Source organism: Poecilia mexicana, unplaced genomic scaffold, assembly GCF_051168715.1.
Source record: "Poecilia mexicana isolate PSO_F unplaced genomic scaffold, ASM5116871v1 scaffold_23, whole genome shotgun sequence".
In the NCBI taxonomy this organism is placed as follows: domain Eukaryota; kingdom Metazoa; phylum Chordata; class Actinopteri; order Cyprinodontiformes; family Poeciliidae; genus Poecilia; species Poecilia mexicana.
Genome location: NW_028263392.1, coordinates 12,716,435 through 12,744,058, shown reverse-complemented (window position 1 = coordinate 12,744,058; position 27,624 = coordinate 12,716,435). Strand labels below are relative to the sequence as shown.

The 27,624-nt window shown below is 38.7% G+C and overlaps 1 protein-coding gene across 1 annotated transcript; it reads left to right on the top strand.

Moving 5' to 3' along the window:
• Positions 1-1,123: 1,123 nt before the first annotated feature.
• Positions 1,124-27,245, top strand: creb3l2 (cAMP responsive element binding protein 3-like 2). Its single transcript, XM_015000798.2, has 12 exons — positions 1,124-1,754; positions 19,459-19,699; positions 20,850-21,052; positions 21,129-21,207; positions 21,732-21,934; positions 22,540-22,686; positions 22,878-22,936; positions 23,200-23,268; positions 24,448-24,547; positions 24,682-24,805; positions 25,712-25,940; positions 26,038-27,245. The coding sequence occupies exons 1-12, from the start codon at positions 1,656-1,658 to the stop codon at positions 26,105-26,107; spliced, it is 1,623 nt and encodes a 540-aa protein (XP_014856284.2). The 5' UTR covers positions 1,124-1,655; the 3' UTR covers positions 26,108-27,245.
• Positions 27,246-27,624: the final 379 nt, after the last annotated feature.

Genomic DNA, 27,624 nt, shown 5'->3' with positions numbered 1-27,624 from the left:
CAAAGATATAATTCATGCAATTTAATCAGTCAGCTAACATTTAAAGTGTAATGGAAAACAAAAATAAATAAATAAATAAATAAATAAATAAATAAATAAATAAAGCTTAGTTTTTAAATATAAAAAGCCCCTTTTAGAAAATCATTTGTTTAAAATGAGAGCAATAACGGTGTTGGATAGTTGTCAATCAAGGGCGGGCTGAAGTACAAGGTATTCTTGGCCTTTAGTGATTGGTTGGAAGGATTCTAAAACTATCTTTTGATTGGTTGAGACATTTATTAGTTAATCCTATGTGCATGTAGAACTGTGAGGGAGGCGCTTTCTGATTGGTCACACAGCGACGGTGGGTGGGGCTTTTAGCAGACGGAAACCTGTGGATTTACTTTTCAGCTAAGTAAAACACTCTGAAGCGGATGTTAAAAACGCGACTTAAGAAAATAAAAGTATTCAATTATTTTGTTCTTTAAAAGTGAATATAATAATAGCTTCTATATTTTTGCTATGTATTGCTGTATTTTTTAATCACTAAACTTTTAGATTTATTATTTTGTACTGAATAATAGTTTAAAAATAGATAAAAAAGTAAATATCCAAGAAATGATTCTGGTAATAGCGAAAAAGTATTTTGTAATCAAGTTCTGAGTAGCTATCAGTAAGTATAGTATCAGTAAGTGGAAATTATGTCATCAGACAGACAAAAAGTTATTTGCAAATTTGGGTATTTTAAAGATTAAAATTTAAATCAAATTTGTTCAAAATAAAACTTATGAACATAAAACTTATTGTCACTGGTTCTTCCAGTGACAATACATAGATGTTTACTATTTTTTTCCCAAAACAAAAAAACCTTGTGTACAAACAAGAAGTCTGTCTTTTTGTTTGTCAAATTAGCGATACTTTCCAAAACTAGCAGAATCTTTTTTAGCTATTTTTTATTTAAGAATTGCTCATATTTATTTCATGCTGGTTTATTTGTATTTCATGCAGATTTTACAAGTCATTATTTTTGTTTAAATCTTTATTAAAATAATTAGAATTTTTAATTTATTTAGGCTAATTCAATCGCCTTGCTCCGTTTTAGGCATTTTATTTTGGAATTTTTAACCGGAAGCGAAACTTTGCGTGCTACTTACAAAGTGCGTCACAAACAGCTGGAAAAGATTATTCACGCGCAATTTATGTTTAGACTACGGCATGTATTTAATGTTTATTCTGTCCGGATTCATCCTGTTTCAAATAGTCAGACTTTAAAGATTTTTTAAAAGTATTTTCTTGAATGTCTTCCCGTGTTTTTTTTTGTTTTGTTTTGTTTTGTTTTTGCTCCACTTCCCCTGCCCGACTCCTTGTCTCCGCCCACACATTCCTGTGTGTCTGCAGTTCGGGAGGAGAGAAAAAGGAAAAGAGTACCGAGTGGAAGCAGTCTGTGGACCTCGAACCGGAGAGGAGATGATCCCAAACAACAACAACAACAACATTTCTCAGCCTGAATCCGACCCATGAGAAAACAGCTGTTTGCACAAACCAGCGCTCAATTCATTTTCCTGAGTCAAACAAGTTATTTTCTTTTAAACTTTTATTTAAGTTGTTAGTTGATTTTAAAAAAAGACAACTTTAAGGCAGAAAGGAGAGGAAGAAGAAGAAAGGAAGGAAAAATAATGGAGATCCTGGACAGCAGCGAGTCGTTGCTCCACTGGGACAGAAACCTGAGCGAGCTGTCTGAGGCCGGGGAGCTGGACTCTGTGCTCTACACCAACGTAAGTTATCGATTAAAGCTAACCGGTCAGGTATAGATCAAGGGATGAGGTGCTGATGGGCTGCAGCTTCTGCCTTTGATGAGTTACTGATGTGTGGTACCCTGCTCTCCATTCGCTAAACTGAGCCTTGGGATCCAGGCTGCAACAGGTTTAGCTGCAGAAGTTTTCAAATCTCATATCAAGTGTTTTATGGACGGGGTTTCTCATTAAACATTGATTTGTTATCTTCTTTTTATTTAATTTAATGGAAAATATTGCAGTTTCCCTTTCACAGTCTTAAGATAAAGTAAATAATTTAAGAATTAGACTTAATAAATGAGTGAGAGAAACATACTTGTCATGCTCAAGTAATGATTTTCAATGTGTTTTGTCTGGATTTTATGCATATTAAACATAATTTTCACATTTTTGCATATATATTTAGCCTACTTTCCTCTGATAAACGTTAAAAAAAAAACAAGGGCAGCCAATTAATTGCATTAATGTAAATAATAGTGTAGGGACTTGGTTTTATAGAGCAGGTTTACGTGATAAATCAACTTCCTAATATTTAAACATCAACAGTTTGTGCAGCTCTGGTCAGATGTAGCAAAAATATTACCTTTTTCTTGTGTCCGTGCAACAAATGTGGTAGATAACTTACACTTAACATCACTCTAAATCAGTGGTGAAGCATGGTGGTGGTAGCATCATGCTGTGGGGATACTTTAATTCAACAGTCAGAGTTGGCTGGAGCCCAATAGAGAGCAAGCCAGAGCTACAATGACATATCTGCACTTGTAATTGTATTGAAAGATAGTTTTAAAGTGTAGTGAGTCATGAAGGCTGAATACAAGAGCACACCGCACAGTTTCAAGCTTATTTTTTGTTAATTTCAGTTTAAATCTGTTTTTTTTTTTATGTCCTGGTTTTATGAGATGTTGATATAATTACAGGACAGAGTAAATAAGGAGATAAAACACACAGATGCACAGAGAGAGAGTTTCTCCTTCTGTAAGTTGAGCTCTGCATTTAAAGGTCCTCGGTTATGTAAGCTGAAGTGTGTCTCCTTTGGGCTGGGAGGAGATTGTGTGAGACGGAGAGAATGAGGCAGCTGTGTGGGTCCTCCTGTGTGTGTGTGTGTGTGTGTGTGTGTGTGTGTGTGTGTGTGTGTGTGTGTGTGTGTGTGTGTGTGTGTGTGTGTGTGTGTGTGTGTGTGTGTGGAGGGTTCACAGAGTGTAAAAACAGCTGGCCAAAGAAGGAAATCAGACACCGAGGAGGCTGAGTCAGCCTCAGACCCACACTGGCTCAGTTTTCCATCCCATCTGAGGACATCACAGACCTACTCTCACTTTCTCCAGCCATCTTAAAATCTAATCTTTTGTTTTTTTTTGGGCTGTGAGCCTCTAGTGTTTGCACATGCGCTTGCTTCCTGTGGACGGGTAAAAACTTGCTTTGTCTGAATTTTTTTGGCTGCTTTAATTAAGACCCGCTGCAAGATAAAGAAGCTCATTTTAGTCTGTGACTAATGGAGTTTTCACACCTGATAGTCCGGAAGACTTGGTTCTATTGGGAACCAAAATTGCAACATTTGTTACATTTTCAGTAACTTGAGTGGTTTGCTTTCACGTTGCACCGTCAAACTATAAAACACCTGTTCCCCTTCTCACCTGTGGTGGCGCTGCACCAAGAACCACCGCAGAAAACGACACAAAAATCTCTAAAGTTGACATAAACGCAGCTTCCTTCTTCACAAAATGTAAACAAAAATAGAGTAGCAGTAGAGTCATTTCTTCTGCTGGCTTGTTTTGGTGGTGTTTACCCAGAATGCCCTGTTCTGTAGTCCACTTCCTGCTTTTGTAGTGGTCTCTGGTCTGCTTGGTGTTCACATATGAATCTGAAGTGGACCAGAGTTTGTTTTTGTGGTCGGCACATAAAGGTTGCGATACGATGTGCTTCACTGACACAAACTTTCTTCATAAGTTCATAAATATAATTTTCAGTCGTTGTTTACATCTTGATTTAAAGCATTTGCTTTTTTCTGGTGCAGAATTCTGACGTATGTCTCACATAGGGCACACAAAGCGGATTTAGGTCGCATTTTGGATATTTTCTACAACATTTCTACCTGAAGCGTACTGTACATATAGGAACATTTTTCATAGACCTGGGAAAGAAACATCTCCTGAAATTGATTCCAGTGACTTTAAGGGTGACCGTTTTCTGAATGTTGAAAAGTAATACATAGATACACGCATTCAGTGCTGGGTTATATAGAGCAGCTTTATGGATGCTCTCTATATAAACACGAACAGTTTGTGTTTGTATAGAACTGGGGGGAAGCTTCAGCGTTCGAGGTAACAAGACTGTAGTGTTTGAATGTGAGGCAGTCTGAGAAACAGACTGAAGTCTTTGTTCCTGCCCTGGTGGTGGGCCGGCTCCGTCGCATTCCCCCTCCCCGGTGGCTTCAGACGGGATTCCTCACAGCTCAGTGAGCCTTAACCAGCGTCATCAGCTGCTTTTTTGCTTTACTTTAAACATCCAGCCAGTCTCCTCCCAGCCCGGATGCCTTCAAATGCATCAGGTTGTTCAGGTTTTACGATATGAAGACGTTAATTTTTCTTTCATCTGCAGCCATGCGTCACACTCTTTCAGGAGTAACAATAGGCATCATAGGCTTGTGACGTGTTTGACTTCTGCTTGAGATTTTAAAAGCACCACAACGTAGAAGATGAACATTTATGGAAACTTTTGTTTGTTTTTGTCTTTAAACTCTGCAGTGTTCTTGGGCAGAATTTGTTCTCCTTACATTAGTTTTTTGGGTTCGTAGACAGGACTCTGCACCTTCTCTCCTGCAGAAAAATTATTTTCCAGACAATCAGTAGAGGGATTTATATAGATTTGCACCAATCCTCTGTTCATTTATGTATTATATCACTTTGGCTTGTTGGTTTTCTTGGATAAAAGTCGTTCCTTTAGCTTCTATATTGCTACAAAGTCACTGTCCAGAAGTCTCCATCTTACTCATACCCACATCTGCTGGTCAAACTCTGCAGTGGCAACAACATGATAAAAAACGGTCATGCTGAGATATTCTTTCAGCTGTAGCATTGAATTTGGAGCTATTATGATTCAAAGTGATGATTGTTTGACTTCATACACATTTTACCCATATTTGTGCATAAATACAAGCAAAATTGGAAGTGTGAAAATATATTTTCTTGATGCCAGTTCTGAAAGAAAACTCACATTTTTGTTTAAAAAGTTTTTCGACTATATCACAGTGAGCATATTTCACAAAACTGCATCACATCAGTCATGTAATCAACAACCGAATGTTACTACTGGTGGAAAGACGACAGGAAGTGGCGTGTTTTTTAATGACTTATCAGGCAAGCTAACTTATTCAAGTTGAATTTAAATTGCGTTTCTTATGTAATGGAAACACCACAGTTGTAAAACTGTGGTTTTTTTTTTACATTAGCAGAATATCAGCAAAGCATCTCAATATTAACATATTGAGAAGTGAAAACACTTCACACACTTCAGTCTTTTGTTCCGTGAGATTTTGTCTCATAAAAACACCACGAGGAGCTTTGTTCAGGACTCTGATGTGTCATTGTTTAGACTTTTATGGAAAGAAGAGTTTTCTCAGCTTCAGGAGTCGGTAAATGGATAAATGTCAGCAGAGTACAACGGATAATACCCACACAAGATCTCTTGTCAGTCAAAAGTTTTCAGCAGGAGATTTATTTTAAATTCCAGAGTTTAGACGCGAAATATCAGGTTTTGTTTCAAGCTCATGTTGAACCTGCTGCACTTGCATACCATTATTCGTTCAGCACGTTCGAGAAAAGGGTGGATTTGTTGAGTTTGCTCCAGGACAAATATGAGACCGGTTACATAATTCCTGCAGGTTCTCATTTGTAGCTCTCAGACCAGCTGTAATACACAACTTCTACTGATAGGCTGCAGATGACGGCTCTGACAGCCGCTTCACATCGGGTCACCATGCGCTCACAGAGGAGAGCCTGTTCTCCGTTGGGGCAGGGCATCCTGCTCCCCGGTGACCTTGCGCGGCCTGTGTGATTTGTCCATGTGTGTGACCTGCGACATGCGGGTCAGTGTGCACCAAGGAAACGGTCATCCAGTGCACCACATGGTTACTTTATGCTCAAAGAAACTTAAGTGAGGAAGTTTCTTTGCACACATTTCAAGTGTGGTCACATTCCAATTTTGCCTGCCAGACCAGCCTTTCCAGATTCATCCTCACCCTCGCCTCTGTGTCACAATGAGGCCGAGAGAGTAATTACAGCAGGAGTGGTGCAGGATCATCCGGTTGTTCCTCTGTCACAACTGTATCAACCAGCTGGAAGTTTTAGAGATTAAATTATCAGTTTAGTTTTATCCCACGTTTCTCCGTCATGCAGATCTAATAATTTGTCAGTCTTAGTTGTTTTGTTTATCTCCAGAAATGGTCAAAGTGCTCTCTTGGTTTATTATTGATAAAGCAGTTCACACGTCTGGCAGTAAAAGCAGCAGGAAAGTCACTAATATTCTGTAGTTTGTCTGCATTAAATTTGAATATGGTTCTTTTCTAGACTTTTTTTGGTTCAAAACTCTTGAATGTTGTTTGATTTGGTCCATGGATTTGAGAATGGATGCAGCAATGACAGAGGTTTTTTTTTGTTGTCCATATTTTGACTGACAGCAGTCAAAATGACTGCCGTCTATTGAATATTAATTAATTTCACCTGATGTGGTCTGAATGCACAGCCTCACAACTTCCTCCTGGTCCACATCTGGAGGAGAAATCTGTGCTAGAGTTTAGATCAGGCCTAAAAGATCCAACCCGACCTGGACCTAGCCTATAGACGTTGTGTCCGAGGCCGATCCAACCCAGCTGATTGGGTGGCAGATGAATTAAGCTAACATATTATTTGAATTAAGATTTTACTGCTTTTCGTTGAGCAGGCAGTGCAGCGTCCCCCGTTTTTTTGCTTTTGTTTAACGTCTTTCAGCTCCGTTTTGCTGCTTGTTGTAACCACAGGGTTGGTCAAGTGCAAATCATCTGGGATGTGTGATTGATGGGAGCGGAATGACGTACGCATTTAGTTGAACAGTGCGCTGCAGTTGTTACAGTTGAATTAATTTCTCTACGTTTCTTTTTTCCCTCAACAAATAACTACCTAACCACCTATTTAAACTGTGAATAAATCAGCATAACATAACATTCTCGTTTAGTTTTCTCTGTTTTGTATGTTCTGTAGGGTAGCTAGGAGTGCCACAGTAGCACGTTTTATGTATCGGCCTGTACCGATGTTATTGCCGATACATTGTGTGTCCATATTAATATGATATTAGTGACATTAGACAAACTTAATTAGCTTGATTCTCTGATGTAGTTGAATGACAAGTAAAGCCTGTCCAGACATTGAAGTAGTCTTCTGGGAATGTTGGGAATGTTCTGGACAAATTTTGGATTTTTTAGGGAGATTTTAAATTTTGCAGTGGTACTGTTAGTGATCATCAATAATGATAATGTAGAGTCATTAAGGGAAATTTGGGCATATTTGAAACACAGAATATAACATTTAAAAATAATGCTATTATTACTTTTTGCCAATTTTGGTTAATACTACCAATAATATTGAACACATTTTCTCTTTAAAATCTGTGAGCTGGAATGCATAACATTTGGACCAGCAACTAATCTGACCATCTAAGAATTTTTTTCTGGTATTTTATGTATTTTCTTTTTGCTTAGTTTAGTTTTTTTTTACTTGTTTAATTTTGGTTTCCCCCCTTTAAGCTTGTTAAATAACTCGATAGTATTTAATACTTTCCAGCAATACCCCTTGAGATCTTCTTCAAATAGTAAAAAATGGGGAATAATTAGCCAATTTTATTGTTTTTCTTCTCTTTTTGAGCTATTTTCCGCCTTTAAACCTTAAAACAATTTTCAACTAAAGATTTGGTTAATTTAACGGCAGCATTTCTCATCTACTTCTTTCTGTGCCTGCAGGCCAAACTTTAAACTTGTCCTAAATGTCTGGACAGATGGTGCACACATTTTTCTCCTGGTCAAATCTGATGCAACTTTCCTTCTGAACTTTGAAACGGTACTCAGACTCCAGCTCTCTGCAGACAGCCAACTGGTTGGGAGCAATGCGAAGGTAGTAATCAGCGTGTAAGGGATCATTACGGAAATCCAGAGGAGACTTCGTTCTCCGAGGCAAAGCTAAATTTATTGCTCTGTATCTTTTCTTACTCTTCTTTCTGGTGTTTTCTCCCTCTTTCTCCATGGATCTGCAGCCCCCTGTCATTTGATTCACTGTGTGTGGTTTAGAGGGTGTGGGTTTAATTTCTGGTTAGATTTTACACACCCAGCCTTTATGAAAGCCTCAAAGCAGTTTCAAATATCTCCGACTTTTTGAAATTCCCGTAAAACCATCCGACTGCCCTCTGCCCCATAGTTTTCTTCATTGTTTACACTTTGCAACCACAATTTATAAGTACTTTACAGTTGTTTTCCATGTTGAACTGAATTAGTTCATATCTGGGATGATGCGTTCTACACAAGCATCAGGGTTTCACATCTTACACCTCTAAGCCTGCAAACTGCCTGTTGCACAGCGTGACGTGCGTAAAACGCCCAGCTTTGATGGTTTTTGTAGCTCATAACCCTCCCAGTAGCGGAAAGTGTTAAATCTGGAGCAGCTTCAGACCTGAACCTCGTTCGCCTCCCAGCCTTCCTCCCCCTCCTGCATCCGTCTCTCCTGAAGGGCGAACCGGGACGAGTCGGCTCGTGTCCAAAATTCCTAAAACATCTGGTTGCTTCTCTTCTAAATAGAAATGAATTTAAAGAGATTTTGTTTGAATTTATGCTTCTTTCATCTGCATTTTATCACATAAGAAGCTAAATTAGAACTACTCTAGTTTGGGCTGATGTTTGACTTTTGACTCTTGAACTCCTTTTCAGGTATAACTTCTGATTCCTTTTATGACTGAATTTTGGGCCGGAACCAGTCGGTTTGGTCCGTCTTTTGCAGAGTTTTACAAACTTCTGCATCAAGCATCCATCTTGGCCCAAAAGGTTAGAAAACCAGCAAATGAAGATAGAAGTTTAGTAGAAACCGGTTCCTAAATGAACATGAGCTGAAGGAACCTTTGGTCAATCATAAAACGGATGAGTTACTCAAAACTTCCTCTTACCCTAATAATTAAACTGCTTATGATGCTTTAAATCCCTGAAGTCTTCAGCTTTGACCAACATAAACCAAAGGTTTGTGACACAGGGAGGCACCACAGTTGGGTGTGATGTGACCATGATGATTGCCAGATGTTATGATGGTTACAGGGTGTGGACGACGACACACTGCTCAGCTGTTGGTGTCTCCCGAAACTGGGTTTATTCCTGTTCCTCCCTTGGATTCAATTTAGGAAAAGAGTTTGCTACACAACCTGATTCGTGTTTGGCAACAGGATTGCAGCAAGTTTACTTGTGGCACAAAAAGCTTTTTGTGTAGCTTGGAGAAGAAGTGGTGCTCGTTTAAGAGTCTGATTGTGTTGTTGCTTTGCACCCAAACTGGGAATTGTGTTAATGAGGTGATGTGCACAGAGAATATATTTACCTTCATAAAAAAGTTAAAGCACTTTAGCTTCCATACCTTAACTGTTTTTGTTTTATTTACTTATATTTCCAAGGAGCCCTTTTGTTTTTGTTACAAGTCAGGGAAGAGTCACCTTTCAGCCAGCTGATGCTCAGGGAGCAGCAATGCATAACTCCTTGTAAAACCTCTTCTAACCTCAGGATTTGCAAGATGCATAATTTTAGCTATTAAAAACCTCTTGTATCTTGAGGTTGGTAACAGGCCCATCCCTTGTTTTGATGCATAATCACTGGCTTGTTTAAACAAAATTTAAATGAAATTTACAAGAGATGAAGTAAAACTTGCTAAAGGTCTGGTGACAGTGGCTTCCAAGAATAAAACTGTCACGTTTTTCTGCAGTTCAACCAACTAGCATCAAGATTTTGAAAATTAATAAGATATTTGATTTCATATCATGTTTTTGTCTACATAAATGTAAAATAATACATCAGGCTTATGCAGTCATGTAATTATAACCTTTTTTTATTTGTAAAGACTCTTTAGCAAGATATTTAGCCTTTTCTTTTGGGGGGGGATACTCATCAAAACTGATGCATTTGATTTTCAGGGTTGATCTTTTTGGAGACGGACTCAGCCCTGAGTTTGTGGGTTTTAATGTGTCAGTCGCTTCTCGACGTTGAGTCAGAAGTCTGCTTGGAAAGCATTCACCTCAAAGACTAAACTAAGAGAGGAATTTCTAAAAGGCGGCACGTTGAGGCAAGCCTTAAAGCGAAGAAGCTCCTCTTAAGGTGCTGCTGACCCAGTTGTCGCCCAGCAGCTGTAAAAATGTAGAAGGATGAAAAGGGAATCCAGCAGGAAAAATACAAAGAAACCACCAGGGTTGATGAACAAACTGAGCTCTTAACTCCAAATAATCAGTGTTTGGAGATTCTTGTTGAAATAAAAGTTGTTTGGACAAAAAGATGCAGTTTGTCTGAGGAGACCCGAGTTGAATTCAGCTGGAGTCGTGTGAAGCTAATGGTCTGTGGGTAGAGATGGAAAAGGTTATGAATGAGTGTGTGTTGACCCAGTTTTAACAAGCTGGAGATGGAGAAACAGCTGTGTTTTTGTTCCACACCAACAATATTTCCGTGCTGCATCTGACTGAGTCTCAAGGATTCCTGTTGTTTCCTGTTAAAGTCCAATTTGGGTCGCATTTGCATTCGAATGTAGACTCAAAAATTTTATAATATTGTCTTTTATTTTGTAATTTTAATCGCAAACTAAAACTGTAGTATTTCTATTAACACTCTGCTTTGAACTATAATATCTAATTTTATGCATTTACTTAATGTCAAACGTACAACCTGAATGACCAAGCAGGTTTTCATGTCTATCTGCTGCTTTTGGTTTTAAGTTTTCAGGGTTCTGTGGTTCAACATTAATCTCTGTTGCAACCAACAGTCTTTAGCGAGTGTTGAAATTGATCAGTTAAAGTCCGGATCCCACAAATAACGGCAATGTTTTCAGTGTGTTGGGCAACGAGTGGTTTCACTGAACGACTGGCTTCAAATTGTTACACAAAGTGAAGATATCTACTTATTTTTTTTACTGGTATTCCTTTATATTAAACGTATCCCTACAGTTCAGCACTGTGGATTGTAAAGTTGCTTGTGCAACCAGGGTGGGGAACCGCGGGGGTTGTTTTCTGTTGTCGGTCAGTCCGACAGGGCAGGAATGGAAAGAGTGTGTGTTTTATGTAAAACTTCTGGGAAGCACTTTTGGATGGAAAACAGGGGTTAGAAACACACTTTTTCATCATGCAGTTGTGTCGACTTGTGTTTCCTCACACACTTTCATGTTGAATATCGGCCAATCAGAACTCGGACAACATCTGAGTCATGATTCTGAACTTTAAAAAAGTAATGTTGAGTCCAAGTCTTGCCATTTTGACTTGATTTTCACATTAAGGGGTGACAAAGAAACAGTAACTTGAAATTGGAAGCAGATATTTAGGTCTGTAAATAGTTTCCAATTCATTCTGCAAAGCCTTTTAGCAGAATTTAAACATTTTCTGAGTGTTTATGTAAATGCACTCATGTTGTCGCTTGTGGGAGGAGCGTAAATGCTTGCTGTCAAGCAGGACTTCCTTCATGCTCTCTCACATCCTGTTATTTATGTAAGTTAGGGATCACTCCACCCCAATCAAATATGTGTTGAAACTCGCACTGTAAACCATGCAGTTCAAATTGGGACATTTTAAGTGACTGAGCCAAAGGAAGAATAACATTTTATTGCAGCTCCACATATCAAATGTCTTAGTACAGTTGACATAAGACAAAACTATCTTCCAAGTGACATTTCAGCAAAATATATAGGAGTGTGTTTTGATTAAATAATTTCTTAATATTGATAAAAATGTACTAGTTTCACTGTACAAAATTATTTAACTCATAAGACCCCATATTATGAGTGAAGTAATCTTTCAAAAATATATTAAGGAATATATCAATATTCCCTAATATATTAAGGAATTAACTTAAAACAAGTTCCTATATCTTACTGAAAACTTACTTGTAAGCTAGTTTTGTCTTATTTCAAGTGTGCTAAGATCTTTGCACTGGAATCTAGACTAAAAATACTTGGTAAGACTTTGTGTTTTTGCAGTGTACAAATATCACACCAAGCTCTGAAAGTAACATTTGTCTGTTACATTAATTTAGAGGAACTAATCTCTCTCAAGGACAAGACAAACTTGGTATATATGCTAAAGTGAGACTTTCAGCTGCTTCCGTTCACTGCCACACAAGTACATGGTGGCACAATTGTTGGAAGAAAACAAGGCGCAAACCATAACCTCTACCTCATTGCTGCCAGAATGTAATTTTATTTTATTTTGTTTTTTGCACATAGTCTTTTGTTGTAGACTGCCAACAAACTATACTTTTAAATCCCTGTGCAAGGTGCCGGTTTGATAGGTCTTCAGGGTGCTGCTCTAAGACAAATATTTTGATTTGGACTTTTTCCTCACCAGACTACAAATCGTCAACCCATGAGCTCATATTGGAGCAGGAAACTTGGGTGGATGTGTAGTAATGTCTGAGTTCAGCTCTGCAGTTACGACAAAATGAGACTTAAGTCTCTTTACTTTATGTTTTTCTACATTTCTCAACTTTGAACGAGGACATTAATACATCTAATACAGTTAAAATACGAAAAGGTATAAATTCATAAAGCATTGTCCTGTTCAGATTCAACAGGTTGTTGTAAATGTTCTCATTACTTATTATTGTCGGCCTATCCGGTTCAACCTGTCTTTTTGCATTCAAATATTTTGAAAGATTTCAATAATTTGAATGCAGAGTGTAAGTATTTGTGCTTCCACTTAGCTCCAGTGGCTTTGCAAACAGAACTATGTCAACTCAATGAGATGTTTTCCGATCTTTTGTATGAACTGTTTAAATATTCTTTCTTTTCATATAAAAAATAAACATCTAATAAATCTGATTGTAACTAAAAGAAGTCCTTTTATTTAACAGTGTCTTCATGCACCTTTCAAAAGTTTCAAATTAATTTATCTAAAATTAAGGCCTTAAATTCATCAAAGAAAGTGTAAAGTGGCTGATGTACGTTTACTCACAGGTCTTACATTTTGTCCCGGCAGCACTATTTAATATAATTAAATCCATGTTTTTGTTGTTGTTTTTTAAACGGTTTTATTGGCTCTTGTGGCTTTTATTTGATTGTTAAGTGGGTAAGGAGAGAAGGGGAAGACATGCGGCAAAGGTCGCCAAGGCCGGGAATCGAACCTGTGACAGCCGCGTCGAGGACTGAGGGCTCCATATGTGGGTTGTGCTTCACCCCTGTGCAACCACAGCACACCCATCTATGTTTTTTTCTTGCAGGATTTTTCTATTGGGCAAAACCTCAAGGCTGTTATGACTACTGCTAACAAGCTGCTAAGATTAGCTTGTAGCTAGCTAGAGAGCTAAATGATATGTGAGAAACGAAAAACTGCTGCAAAGAGCCACAAAAAGACCCCAGAAATGTCACTGTTTTGGTCCCCTGCATTTCTTTTGCACATCTGTCGTTATATAGGTCTTAAATTTGACTCATAAAGGTCTTAAAAAGTCTTAAATTTGAGTTAGTGAAACCTGCAGAAACCCTTTTTACAATTTTTCTTCTGTAGTTTTATCCTGTATTGTTATCCAGCCTTTTCCTGGAGCTGACACCGGATCTCTGATTACTTCTTAGTTTTTGGAAAGCCCGGCTGGGATCGATGTCGAGGATCGGGGTCAGGGAGTGTCTGCGTCGCCCTCTTATCCGTGTGGGAACCGGCTCGAATCCCTCTGAGAACGAGGGCGTTTTTGTTTAGCTTGGGTCAGTTTGTCTGAGCTCATTTAGCTAGAATCTCACAGATATGGATGTGTTTTCTTTTTACTTGAAAAAATACCAGTCTATGTTTGAAAGCTAATGTGTAAGAGCTTATTTGTACTGCTTGCTGATACAATATAAGAATGTCAGGCTGAACTGATCACCCCAAGGCCTGTGATTTGTTTAGTATCACTGACAGACACTATTATCAGTGCCTTGGCAGAAACGGTCTGCTAGTTGTGAGCCCACAGCAACTGATAAGTGACTTATAGTCGTAGTTTCCTATCATGCATGGCTTCTATCAGCCGGAGACTGGAAAACATCTGAAGGTTTCAAACTTGATTCAACCTTTTTACATTGTTGGTGGTTTTGGGGTGAATTATACTATAGTTTCTTGATATTGTGTCAAAAATGTGTTTTATGTTTATTTCCAGATCAGGCCTGTCATGATAACAAATTTTGCTGGATGATAAATTGTCCCGGTAATTGGGTAGTATTGTAGTTTTTCGACTATTTTCAATAAATGTATTGATAATGTCACATAATAATGCTGGTTTGCCGTCTCAAAGACTAGAAAACTTTAATTTTGTAAAGAAGTCAACACTGAAACTGGAAGATATTTTAAAGGCACTTTGTGGAACTCCGCTTGGGATTCCGGGTGGGTTGCTAGGTAACGGACCAGGCCTCACTGGGGTTGCTAGGTAACGGGCAGTGCCTGCTGACTTACACGGTTATATTTGGAAGGTTTTTGAAATGGCTTGTTTTCAAGACACAAAAAAACATGAACTTGTATCCCAAAAAAAAGAGCAGTTGGGTGGGTTTAAAAAAAACTAACAACATAACTAATAACAATAGAAAAAAACGAATAAAAAAAGAAACATCTACAAACCATAAAGATTATGATTATGATGTCTCTGTAAACAAAATTCCCCATCAGAAAATACTTATCATCAGAATTGGAAATTATTGCGCTCATTTCAATATATCACACGATTGGTTGATACTGATTCATTACTTATTGTGACAGATGATGAATTCTGTCTATAAAAGTGAATTTATGCGTAGAAAACACACCAAGTGTTCAACCCAGATACTTATCTCAATCTCTGCTGGTTGCAATTGTGCACAAATCATTGATACTTCAACATGTGTTTGTAATTCAGTGTTTACTGGAGGCATCTCTGTTGCAAAATGTAGCTTTACTAATAGCTGTTCAGCAATCGCCTTGTAAAAAGTGTTTTTCTGTTTTATCCATTTATTTGCTACAAGCTTCGATGTTGATTTATATGTTAAAATTTGGTGGAGAACTCTAGTGCAACCCTGTGAGCGGCTTGTACACATTGTTCTTCCTGTGGTGCTCTAGCTTCTGGCTGCAGGAGTGTCCTGATTTTGAAGCAACCAGCGCTAAATAGCAAACAGGAAGTTGGAGAAACTGGATTTTATTAGAACTGAAAACCATCTGGCAAGCCTTTAATTTCTGAAATAAAGCAAACAATGATAAGGTATAAAGTTCTCGCAGGGCTGTCAGATAAAAGTTCATATGTTCCTTCGGCTTATCTGCTGATGCAGGACACGTGTTGAGGATGTGTGGCATTTAAAGCTAAAGATCTGGATCCCAATCAAACTATTGAGTCATCGGGCTTGTCCTGATAGCACGCCACACGTTTTAGGATGTTTGCTTTATGAGTGAGCGAGTGTCCTGTCAGCTGAGGCGAAGACACAGCTGAGTCCAGGTCAGGGTACAAAACGCAGCTGGGCCCGACCTGTTGGGTCTCCTTTAGGACTGAGTGGACAGGTTTTTAGTTTTATTTGTTGTCTTTAAAGTCTGGCTTAACTTCCTTAGAGGCATATGTTTCAGTTTCTGCTTTTGAACAATAAATCCAGTTGATTTATTGGTGCTAAGGTTAACACTGAAAGAACTTGCATGATTTCTATGTATGCATATATTAGTGAAAACTTTAATTTTAGTTGTGTTTAAGCCCGTCACAATAAGCATTTAATCATTTTGATTCTTCTTTTGAAGGGCAGTTTTGTTTTGAGACTTCACAATCCATTTTATTTATGATTTTGGTTGTGTGTGATCTTTATTTGTTTTTTGTTTTTGTCTTTTATTTTATATAAACAGTTCCAGTGTTAAGTGTTCCTTACAAAATTAAAGTTTATTGGTCTCTCAGAAGGCGAACTTGCATCATACGCCATTATCAATATATTGCTTGAAAATGGTCTCAAAACAACAATATTTGTAGTTATTGCAATACTTTCTGGGGCAATTTATTGTGACAGGCCTGATTGGTTTTTGGTACCATTTTAGCATTGCAAATAGCTCCAGAAATTAACATTTTTATATATTTTTTTGTAGAATGTGTCAATTGAAACCTGAAGTTATAATTTTCCAGTTTTATTACTCCCTTAACAGCATTCAAATCCAAACTGTAGGTGGAGATTTTATTGGAGCTGATTGGTTTTTAACTAGCAAACATAAATTAGTCTTTTAAATCTCAGTTGTAATAATCTGAGGACACATATGCAGACAAAACATAGACTCTGTCACTCTTTATTTCTCACTTTGAATTAAAAATATCCTCATTGTTTGATGGATTTATAAATAAATTATGTCTTCTACTTCATCAGGATAAAGTTTTGACTTTTCATGCTTGTCTGACCTACTTTGAAGTTTCGTTCGCCTCGTCTTTGATTTGATTAAAATCTGGCAGAAGTTCTGCTAAGCTTCTGAGATTTTGCATCAGACTGAGCCTCAGTTAATCTGTCTGCACTTCCTCCATCTACAGCCTTCAATTAAAAGATTACAATCTCATCTTTCAGCGATGTCCTGCACCCGTTATTTTCTGTGTTACCAGAGAATTTTATTCAGGAAAAAAAAAAAGAAAAATCAGAAAGCCTCTTTGTTGTCAGTTCTGCTCCATCTCCAGTTAAACCTCCAAGTTGCTCCAGTCGGGCTTCAGCCTCCCTGGTTCTGTTTCCCAGCTGGAGGGTTTTGAGTTACAGCCGGCCCCCTAAACAACGCCTCCCTCATAAGGGCTGCAGGGACAAAGGGGGTTCTGTTGGGCGTGTGATGAGCTACACCCAGTCGACGACCGGTCCTCCGTCGCTCTCGACCGCAACCGCGAGCTGAAATGACAGGGAGCTCAAGGAGCCGCAGTGTGGGAGTTTGGTGCGGTTCTGTTTCTGCGCATTTGTACATTCAGCTCCTCCTTTCTAAATAAACTAAAGGCTTCATCCATTCTGTGTTTTTAAGAAATTGGGTCATTTGCCTTCAACTAATGAAGACAAATGATACAAAGTTTGGAGATACAAAGGGAGTGAAATATCACATCTAAACGAGGGCTTAGACGATTAATCGTGATTAATCGATTATAGAATTAATCGTCAACTAATTTATTAATCGATGAGTATATACACCAAAAAATATCATATGCTGAACATACTCAGAGTAGTAATAAAGCCGAAATTATACAAAAATATTTAAATTTTTCACTTAAGATGAAAAAACTTCTTAGCTTGTAAATATGTTCTACCCAGAACTCCTCGAGTTGCATCGTTTCAGCTTCACCTGGTTAAAATTCAGAAGAAAATCTAACATTAAGCACTTTTTGCTATCCAATTACTAAACAAAACAATAGTAAACAGATCAATGCATTGTATTGATGTTAAGTCAAGCAGAAAGGTTGTTTTTTTTATTATTGCTTTTGTCGATGTTGGAAGTATGTCTAGCTACAAATCATCAGGTATTTACAACAGGCAATAAAATGTTTTTATTTTTAAATAAAATCTGCAGAACGGGCCAATTTTAAAAAGGAAATTGATTAATAGCCAGAATAATCGATTATTTTAGTAATCATTAGTCAGCATAATCAGCATAAACAACGTAAAGTGTCATTTTTTTAGGCATGTACTTTCACCTGAAGAGGCTAAAATTGAAGCGCTTGACAATAATAATAAAATAATAATAATGTCATATTTAAATGAAAAATACAAGCTAACCCTTATAACATCCTAAATGTGAGGTACGGAGGTGGCAGCATCATGTTTTGTGGGTGGTTTGCTGTTTTATGTCAATCTGATTCAGTTTTTAAATTGAAACCTCTTCACCATAACAGTGTTTTAATTTCTCGTTCTGTTTAGTTTTAGTATTAACACCAAAAAGATGCTGCTTTTTTGGAGTTGATTTGCATTAATTGTACATTTTGAGGACCTCAAGGGTTTAATCCAAGTCTGAATCTTTTCATCATGCCCTTAAGTGTTGTTTATTGGACTAGAGATGAAGCTGAACGTTGCAGACCACTGGAGTTGGAGAACCCTAATCATTGTGTCTTTTAGATGTTTGTACTTAATTGGCTGATTGATTTATTCCACCTAATCTATACCGTTGAATCATATCATTGGATATATTGGACTCAAGCTCCTCTTCCTCCTGGATGTCAGAAAATGGCCGACTGGGTGGAGAGACGTGTAAATATTTGCCTTCTTCCTCCTTGAAGAGATTCACGGCATGCTGTCGGTGTTTAAACACATCGAAACCTGGAGACGGGACTTTTAGGGAGCGAACAGCAGCAGAGGAGGAAGGGTCATTTGTTTGTGTGGGACACAGAGAAATGCTAGACGTCCCGTGTTTGTGAGTCTGTAATTGAAGCCACATGCTGGACACTTTGGATCTTGCCCTAGCTGGAATTTTGCCTGATTGCACTCAAACGTTTGAATTTAGATACCTGACTTACCGTACTCCTATCCATCTTGTATTTATGGCTTGAGAAGGCGCGGTGATATAATCTTAACTGGTTTATGACTCCATAAACTTTGTCCAAGCAGGCGGCTGCCGCCAGGTTGGTTTTCTGCTCACAAAGTATGTCAACCATAAATGTTTAAATAACCAGTTTGCAAGAAAAGAGAGAAAACTAGGAAACTTCACACAGCCCTTTTTACTTTGTCCATCCATCCATCCATCCATCCATCCATCCATCCATCCATCCATCCATCCATCCATCCATCCATCCATCCATCCATCCATCCGTCCATCCGTCTGTCCGTCCATCCATCTATCCAGGGGTTTGTCCGTCCATCCATCCATCCATCCAAACTTCTTTATCAATGCTTTAAATCTCTCCATAAACAGGAGATTCCTTGAATTTTGACTGAGGTGAAAAAATAAATTGGAGTTACTGGTTTATGCTTCAAAGTAAACCCAAAAATGTTGTGCTGATTTAAAAGGATTTAGTTTTGGACAGTTATACCAGCTTAGCTTGTTTTAGCACAAACTTTTCTGTGACTCCATCTTCTTAAAACTGAAAATGACCTTTTATGGTTTAATATCTTACTATAAAAAATATAATTGAAATAGTTTGACTCAGAGGTTCATTGGAACATGAACTTGGGGACCTTTCTGCTGTCTGTAGATATAGATCAGTGTGTTATCAGCGTAGTCTCTCCGTGTTTCTGCTAGTCTTGACATCCTGAGCAGGATCAGGATCTTCCCCTTGTAGGGAGATGAAGGAATGTGGCGACGGGGGGAAGGAGGCTTTGTCTGTTAAAGTATCACCACACTGAGACACAAACAGAAAAGCTGATTAAAGGAGGTGGATAAATATCCGACTGGCGGTGCTGGAGTTCCCTGAGGGGGCTGAAGGTGCCAATACAGACTATAATAACCTGTAATCACAGAGGTGCTGTCAGAGATTTGTAATGTTGTGGTTTTCGTGTAATTATCAGTCTGTTACCTCCCATCTTCTTTCTCTTTTCTGCAGCACTTCTCTGAGCTGGACGACCTCTCCCCGGAAGCTTTGCTGGGCCAGCTGCTCAGCGACCCCTTCCTGTCCGGGGACAAAGGCGGCGTGGAGTCCATGGAGGGAGAGGACGGCGGCGAGCTGTCCCCGTCGTCTCCTCTGCCGCCACACATCACCGCCGAGCACAGCTACTCGCTGTGCGGAGACAGCCGGCCTCAGTCGCCGCTGTCGCACCTCACCGGAGAGCACGGCAGCGAAGCAGGTGGGAAACGATTAATCGAATTAATTGCGATTAATCGATTAGTGGGATAATTGTCAACTAATTTAGTAAACGATTAATTATTAGCTGGAGAAGGCAGACTAAAAACAAAAAACAGGTAATTTGCTGAAAGAACAACAGAGTCAGAGTAGCAATTAACCCAAAACTATACATTTAAGATGAGAAACTTTCTTTAATTTGTTTTACCCAGAATGTCTCATGTGATATATTAACAAAATCTTTTATTCAGCAGCTTTTCCTATCTAGTAGTTAATCATAAAACTAATCCACACATTAGCAGACAGTGTTTTTTTCTGCAGATGCATCATTTGCTACAAATGATCAAGTATTTATTAAAGGAAGCTATGTTGTTGCATTTCAGGCACTAACATTTTTATTTCGTATCTGAAAAAGCAAATTAATTATTTACTTACTTGTATCTTTTAACGTACTTCTAATCTTGTATAAAAAAAAGTCTTATGTGGTAAAAGAAAATCTGCATAATGTTACAATTTTTATCCAATTAATCGTCAGAATAATCAATTACTAAAATAATAACCATCCACTTTAGAGACATACTGAGATCTACTTAATCCAATATTATAAATTCATATTTTAATGCATTTCTAATATTGTGTAAAAAAGACTTAAGTGATTAAACAAAATAGCAGAAGACTTTGTTCCCTGATTAATTGATTAATCATCAGAATAATGGTTAGTTGCAGCTCTATACATGAGTTTAAGGATCATCCAGTTGTTCACTTTTAAGGTTTACTGCGTTTAGACCACTCCATGCAATATTAGAAATTAATCTTTTAATGTATTTCTATTATTGTGCGAAAAATATCTGAAGAATTTGCTACCTGATTAAATGATTAATCGTCAAAAAATCGTTGCAGCTCTATTCGCGAGTTTACAGATAATCCAACCTTCAACTTTTGATTTCTACTGAGTTTAGAGCACCTAATTCTTTTAGATATTTTTAAAATTATTTTATAAGAATGGACGTTTTTACCAATATGACACAAGACAAACCATTTTCCACAACCTGGAAAACCGTTTACCCCGTTTAGGGTTTTGATGCAAAGAAAAACTGTTTATTTTTGAATGAAATCTGAAAGTCATTTCATCTTATGACGTTTTTCCACCACAGAGTCCGATGCAGACTCCCCTGACTGGGCCATGGAGCAAGAAGAGGCCATTGAGGGCCTCCTCTGTGTGACTCCCTCTCTGCTCCCCACTCTCTCGCTCTCTCTGGCCTCCAGTGAGGACCCTCGTGGGCCTGAGGGCCCTGCTTTGGCCCCTGTGGCCCAAACAGCAGCCAGCAGCATCACCAACCAAGGCAAAGCAATCAAGGTGGGAGAAAACACATTTTAAAACTCTGAGTTTCAGTTTGTTCTGTTTGTAACACTGTCTGTCTTCTGTATTACAGATCAAGGAGGAGAAAATCATCCCTGAGATTAAGCTGGAGCCACATGAAGTGGATCAGTTCCTCAATTTTTCACCCAAAGGTCAGAATTCGGGTTTTACTCGTGTGCTACAACGACCCCTGCTGGCAGGTTTTGAGCATTGCAGTTCTTTAACATTTGCAACCAAGATGGACGAAAAGTTTTCCTTAACAAACTTAAATCACATCTAAGGCAGCAACTAACAAAAATGCTAGTTATATATCAGTAATCTATTGATTATTCTAACAATTAATCGATTAATCAGATAAAAATCAGCAAATTTTTCATTTAAGCCTTTTTGTACAGTACTAGAAATGCACTAAAAGATGTAAATAAATAATTCAGTTTCTTTTTTAAAATACAAACTATTTAATATAAACATTTTACTGTCTAAAATGCAATAACAGTTTTCCTTTTTTTACGGTTTACTCTAACAAAAGATGCATATGCAGCTAAAAAATACTTTTAACATAAAGAGATAATCTGTTGATTTATTTTTCTTAAATTATGGATTAATAAGTGGAAAGTAAAATGTCTTTTAGCCCAACAAATCTGTAATTTATTTGTAATTTTTGTTGTTTTTTTAGGCCTGGAGTCCCTGCAGATGCCTCCCACTCCTCCCAGTTCCCACAGCAGTGACTCTGAGGGCAGCCAGAGCCCCGTCCACGCCCCTCCCAGTCTGTCCTGCCCCACCTCCCCCAGCAGCCCGCCTCCGTCTCAGGCCAGCGTCAAGGTGTCTCCGCGCGCCGCGTCGTCCCTGTCCAACTCCCCGCTGCTCACCGCTCCTCATGTAAGGAAGCAGTTTCTATTGTCTCACAATTTGTTATAAAAGTGACGGACACCACTCGCATTTATTGACTTCAACAGATGAAGATGTTCAGGTACAAGAGTCCAGTCTTTAATTTCTGTGCATTTGTAATGTGGGGGAAATAATAACAGAAAATAAATTCCGTTTTAGCAAAATGTTACAGGAACTAAAGAAGGCTGTATTATCCCTCTGTTATTATTTTCTTGTTTTTCCTTTTTTTTTTTAATTAGTAAGAAGAAGGCAGGGTGAAACAAGTTTATGCTTCTGCCTTCCTCAAACTGATATCTAAATATATATCATAGCATTTGAGCTGTGAACGTGAATATTTTAAAATAAAAATACTAAATTGCACATCATGGTTTTTATTGAGCTTTTCCAAAATCCTTAAAAACTTTATGTGCATCACGAGCGTTTTGAAACATGAGAATATTTTAAATAAAACTCTGGTGAACTCTCCTGGGTCCAAAATATTATCATTTTAACAGAAATCTACCTTATCCAACAGTTGGTGCTCTCATCGTGGCAAAAAGAAGGTTGCATTCCCGAATAGATTTGCAAATATTTAGATTTTCCATCTCGTCCTGCAGAAGTTACAGGGGTCTGGGCCACTGATCCTGACCGAGGAGGAGCGTCGAACGCTGGTGGCCGAAGGTTATCCCGTTCCCACCAAACTGCCGCTCACCAAAGCAGAAGAGAAGGCGCTGAAGAAGATCCGCCGGAAAATCAAGAACAAGGTAGGAGCTCAGGAATGTACAAGCTGTTGAATTTACTTTTAAATTAGATGCTAATCTTCCTCTAATTTCTGTATTTTTCATTTAAATTGTTTTACTCTAAGAATTTCTCAAGTAGCATGGGGAAATCTTTTTTAATAAACTCTTTACAGTCCTTTGAACGCTTTATTCAACTGTTTTCTTTTCTTTCACAGATTTCAGCTCAAGAGAGTCGCAGGAAGAAGAAAGAATACATGGATGCTCTGGAGAAAAAGTAAGTTCATCTTTGTCCGTCTTCCCCATCTGGCTAACAGGAAAATAAATACCTGGAAAAGTCCAGATAAAAAGCTAAGAAGTCTAGTAATGTCTTGGGTTTTTTGCTATTCTTAAATATTAGCATATCATCTGCATAATGGTAGAGGATTCTTTAATAAACAGAGCTGGAAACATGTAAAATCACTGCTTCAAATTTAAAATGGCGTGTTGGTGTTGCTAATTATGAGTCACTAACACTGCAGTACTGCTGTGTGACCACAGGGTGGAGACATGCTCCAATGAGAACAACGACCTACGCAGGAAAGTGGAAACTCTGGAGTGCACAAACAAGTAAGGACATACAGTTTTTTTGGGATTTTTCCAACTAATTCCTCTTTAAAACTCAAGAAGAAGAAACTGTCATTTGATCCTCTGGCTTTCTATAAACATACATTTCTGTTTTGTTTGACTAAAAGCTTCACAGTTGATTCTTAACCAGAAAACACAAATGCTAACAGTCGAGGAAAGTTGTGAGTAAAAATGCGAATATTTGAGATGCACATTTGAGAGATTTTTTTAATTGATGAAAAGACAAAAGTAATTATTCAAAACCTGAAGTTTCAGAAACTGAAATGCCGCCAAAGTTAGAAAGCTTTTGTTTTTTGTTGAAGGCTTGATTACAGCCTGCAGGTTCACTTCTCCGGGGGTTGGAGGGTTTTAGCCTGACCGCCTGGATCATGCTGAGCTGGAAAACAATGACTCAGTTCTGTGATTTGAAAATAAAGCTGAATCAGAGGCTCCCCGTGGCTGCATTCAGCTGCAGCTTTTTGCATTCATGCATAATCATGAGTCCATTTTCACTGCGAAACGCTGAGGCTGCGTCAGGGATTCTGCACGGATGAACGGCGTGTGCTGCACAAAGCGGCGGGTGCATCGGGTTAAGTGCGTCCCTGACAGCTGCTTCAGGTCGGGGTTTTTCACTCTGCGCTTAACGTGTGCTTTGCTGTCACTCCTGAAAAGATAAATGGGGCGGTGGAGCCTGTTGTTGAGCCGCTGCACCTGGATGGCACAGCGGTTGTGCTGCGTTTTAACGATCGACAGAGAAAATCTCTGCGACACGTGAAGCTGTCTGCAAGGTGGCAGCAGCTGGACTGCTAGTTTCCATCAGCTAATATTAAACCAACAGGAAAGTTATTAGGTTAATTAGCGGGTTTAGGAGCTCAGTGGCGCTCTCTAGTGGTCAGAGGGTTTAAACTGTTTCATCAGGAGGAATCCTGCTAGACATCAGGATGGACACAGAATCATCCATCCATCCATCCATCCATCCATCCATGTTTAAAGTGTTAAAATTTATGCATGGAGTGATGGATAGATAGATGGATGGATCGATCCAGTGCTCTGTTTTTTTTTAAATTTATTTCAGTTTTTCCATGTTTACCATTTTGACTGTAAAACACAGCCTTACATACAGTCTGACCCATCGGTGTGTGTGTGTGTGTGTGTGTGTGTGTGTGTGTGTGTGTGTTGCAGGTCTCTGCTGCAGCAGCTGCAGGCTCTGCAGGCGATGGTGGCAGGAAAAATCCAGAAGTCGTGCAGGATGGCAGGCACCCAGACATCCTCATGCTTAATGGTAACGCATACGTGACACTGAGCTGATGGAGCATCGATTATTAAACTGGAAACATCTTCTTCCATCGTAATTCATGATTTATTCATCCGTCTATCCACCCTTCTCTCTTCATCTGCCTGTTTGCTGCTCCACAGGTGGTCGTGTTGTGTTTCGCTCTGTTTCTGGGGAGTTTTTACCCGAGCAGCTTCACTCTGTCGTCAAGCATCACTGAAACGGGCGTAGCATCCAGACAGATGCCTGAATCCTACACAGCTACAGGTAATCTTACTCCAACAATACATTAAAGAAAACCAAGAAAGGCAAAAAGGATGGGTTCCCATGATCCACCTCTTTCATGAAGGCTCTGATATGAAAAGTTTTCGATTTAGAAAAGTTAACTTTCAATAATGATCAGGCAGACTTGTTCATTTTTCTGAAGTTTCCAGCTTGCCTGACTTGCCCTGCTGTTCCCATTGTCATGAATCATTAGTTCCCAGCTGTAAAACTCTGGTCCATTATACCATCACCACTAATCAGATTCCACCTACAGCTCAGCAGCAACAGCCACAGAAACTGATTTGACCTTTTCACTACATCCTCATTACCTCCCCCCCACACACACAGACACACTCACTGTTGTAATTGAGATCAGATATAATTTTCTTAACAATCAAATTCAGTTTCCTCTCACATCCTGCTCACACACAAACCGATGCTTTCTTGTGTAGGCTGCGGAAAAGTTTAAGCAACTTGATTTTTATGGTGAAAAGTAGAGAAAACAACCTGAAAATATTTTTGAGATTGCAGGAAACTTTTTTTCTGTCCCGCCCAAAACCGAAAGATTTGACTTTCTTTCTCTTTTTTTTCCCGTCTTTCTTTCTACCATTCTCCATTGCTAAGAGAAGAATGCCAAACAAAATGCCTGCTAATGCTCATTCAATATTTAGAAAAGCGGGCAACACGGACTTCGTTTATTTTCCACCATTGCTAAAACTGCAGGCAGACTACAATTCTAAAACAACGCAGAAAATCGACGTCCTGGTTCACAAAATCTGATTCTGTTCGCTGATTGGCCCGTTAGAAATTCTGTGGGAGAGCGGTGAAATGCTAGCTAGCTAGGCTCGATGTGAACACTTTTACTCGGCGCTTCGTTTTAATTTTTTGTCTCTTTTTTTTTATTTTCAGTGAAAAGCAGAAGTTTGCTGTCGACCTTCGAGGACGAGCAGCCGCACCTCCTGGGCCTCGGCGGCGAATACCCCGAGCAGTGGGAGGACGCGCCGGCCGTCGTCATGGCAACGTGGCGCCGTTCAGAGCAGCAGAAACTCGGCTTCGAACCGAACCGAGCGGAGAGGCACCCGCCTTTCAGGAGCAAAAGCAACGACACGCAGAAGAACCTGCTGCTAGACCTGCACAGGTGAACCCCGGCGCCTCGGAGGACTCAGATTAAAACTTCTCGGGGTCTGTTTAACGTCGCGGTTCTGATTGGGTTTTGCTCGCTGTTTGGCCTCCAGGTCGCAGACGGCGAACAGGAGCAGCAGTAAAGTTTTAGAGCTGGATCGATCGGTCAACGAGACGTCCTGAGGTCTCACTTCGCCCCATCCTAAATGATTTCTCTGGAGCTTTTTCATGTGTCCGGAAGCAGCAGCGCCCCCTGTTGACTGACTGAGGTCCGACGCCACCTCTGCTCCATCAAATACACTGAAATTGTAATAACAAAGAGGCACTGGCTGCCTTGTATTTCTGAATGAAAAGTTGCACTGATGGTTTCCGACTTGAGATATATATATATACATATATATATATATGAAAAAAAAATTCAGAGCAGTGTGGCGTTTATTCCAGAGAAAATTATTTTAAAATTTGACGTGAGGCTTTTTACAGGACACTGATGATGAGTCGTGTATTTATAGAAACTTTTTTTTATTTCATTTCTTAAATGCTTTCATCCCATTTTGATACTAGCTTATTTTAATATTTTATTTGTATTCTTTTATATTATATATGTATGTATTTACGTTTCTGGGGCATTTGTGTTTAGTCCCGTTGAGGAAAACGAAACCAAAATTAATATCAAGGATTTTTTTCTCATGTTCAGTTTTGGCTTATTTGTGTCTTTTGAGAATTTTTTCCTCAATAAATGCAAAGAAAAGCGGGGGAAACAATATTTTAGCTCGTCTGTAGCTTTAGGCTGCTTTTTATTGAGTGTCCTTTTGAGGTATTTAGGTTTATATTTGATTAAATTTGCCTTTCTGAAAGTAAAAAGAGATTTAATCATTGTAATTCAGCATTTACCAAAAATACATCTTATAAACTTGGAAAAAAGTTTCTATTTTTGTAAATGTGGGTTGTTAATAAATGAGGGAAATTTAAATGTGTCGGGACGATCTATAATTCATCCCCGCTCTCTATTTTTGGCTCTGTTCTGTTGATAAATTATGAACGCTGGCTTTTTGAGCATTAAAGCAACATTTTCTCCCTCTCAGATGTCCTGTCGGACCCATTTAGATTAGCCAGTTCATCATAAACAATATTGATGTGAAGCACTGATGATCAGTCTTGTACACAGTACATTCCTCACAGTCAATCCCTTTGGAAACAAACTGGTTCGACTTTGTAAAAAGAACTTCTGTGTTTTTGTGGCTCCCATGTAAAGTCAATCTGAACTAGTCTCTGTCTTCTTGCTTTGGAAGTGAATAAAGTATTTTCCGTAGTAAAAGCATGTTGATTGTGATTGAGAGTTTGTTTTTTCAAAAGCTCCGACTGCTCTTTGAGGTGATTTTATTTTGTAGGAACCAAAACATGGTGGTGATTTTGCGATGGTCTGCTGCTGCTCTGGTGTGTCAGGATCTGAACGACTTGCTGTAATAAATTCTACTCTCTACCAATAAGCTAAAGCTCCAAGTAGCTTTGTAGCTTTTATAAATAATGTTTGTTTTTTTTTGTGACAGATAATCTGCGAAAAAGTAAAGTTTCCTGTAAATACACCAGAAACAACCAGTCATAACCAGGAAGATGGTCTTAGCGCAGTCAATCATCCTCATCTTGCTCTCTTCTAAGCTACAGCTTGTACATCATAGCTAGCATGCCAAAAATGCTAA

Bases quoted from the DNA above. Each gene is read 5' to 3' on its own strand.
- creb3l2 (XM_015000798.2), top strand. From the start codon at position 1,656: ATGGAGATCCTGGACAGCAGCGAGTCGTTGCTCCACTGGGACAGAAAC. The intron at 21,208-21,731 runs GTCAGAATTCGG...TTGTTTTTTTAG, and splicing joins CCTCAATTTTTCACCCAAAG to GCCTGGAGTCCCTGCAGATG. The intron at 23,269-24,447 runs GTAAGGACATAC...TGTGTGTTGCAG, and splicing joins ACTCTGGAGTGCACAAACAA to GTCTCTGCTGCAGCAGCTGC.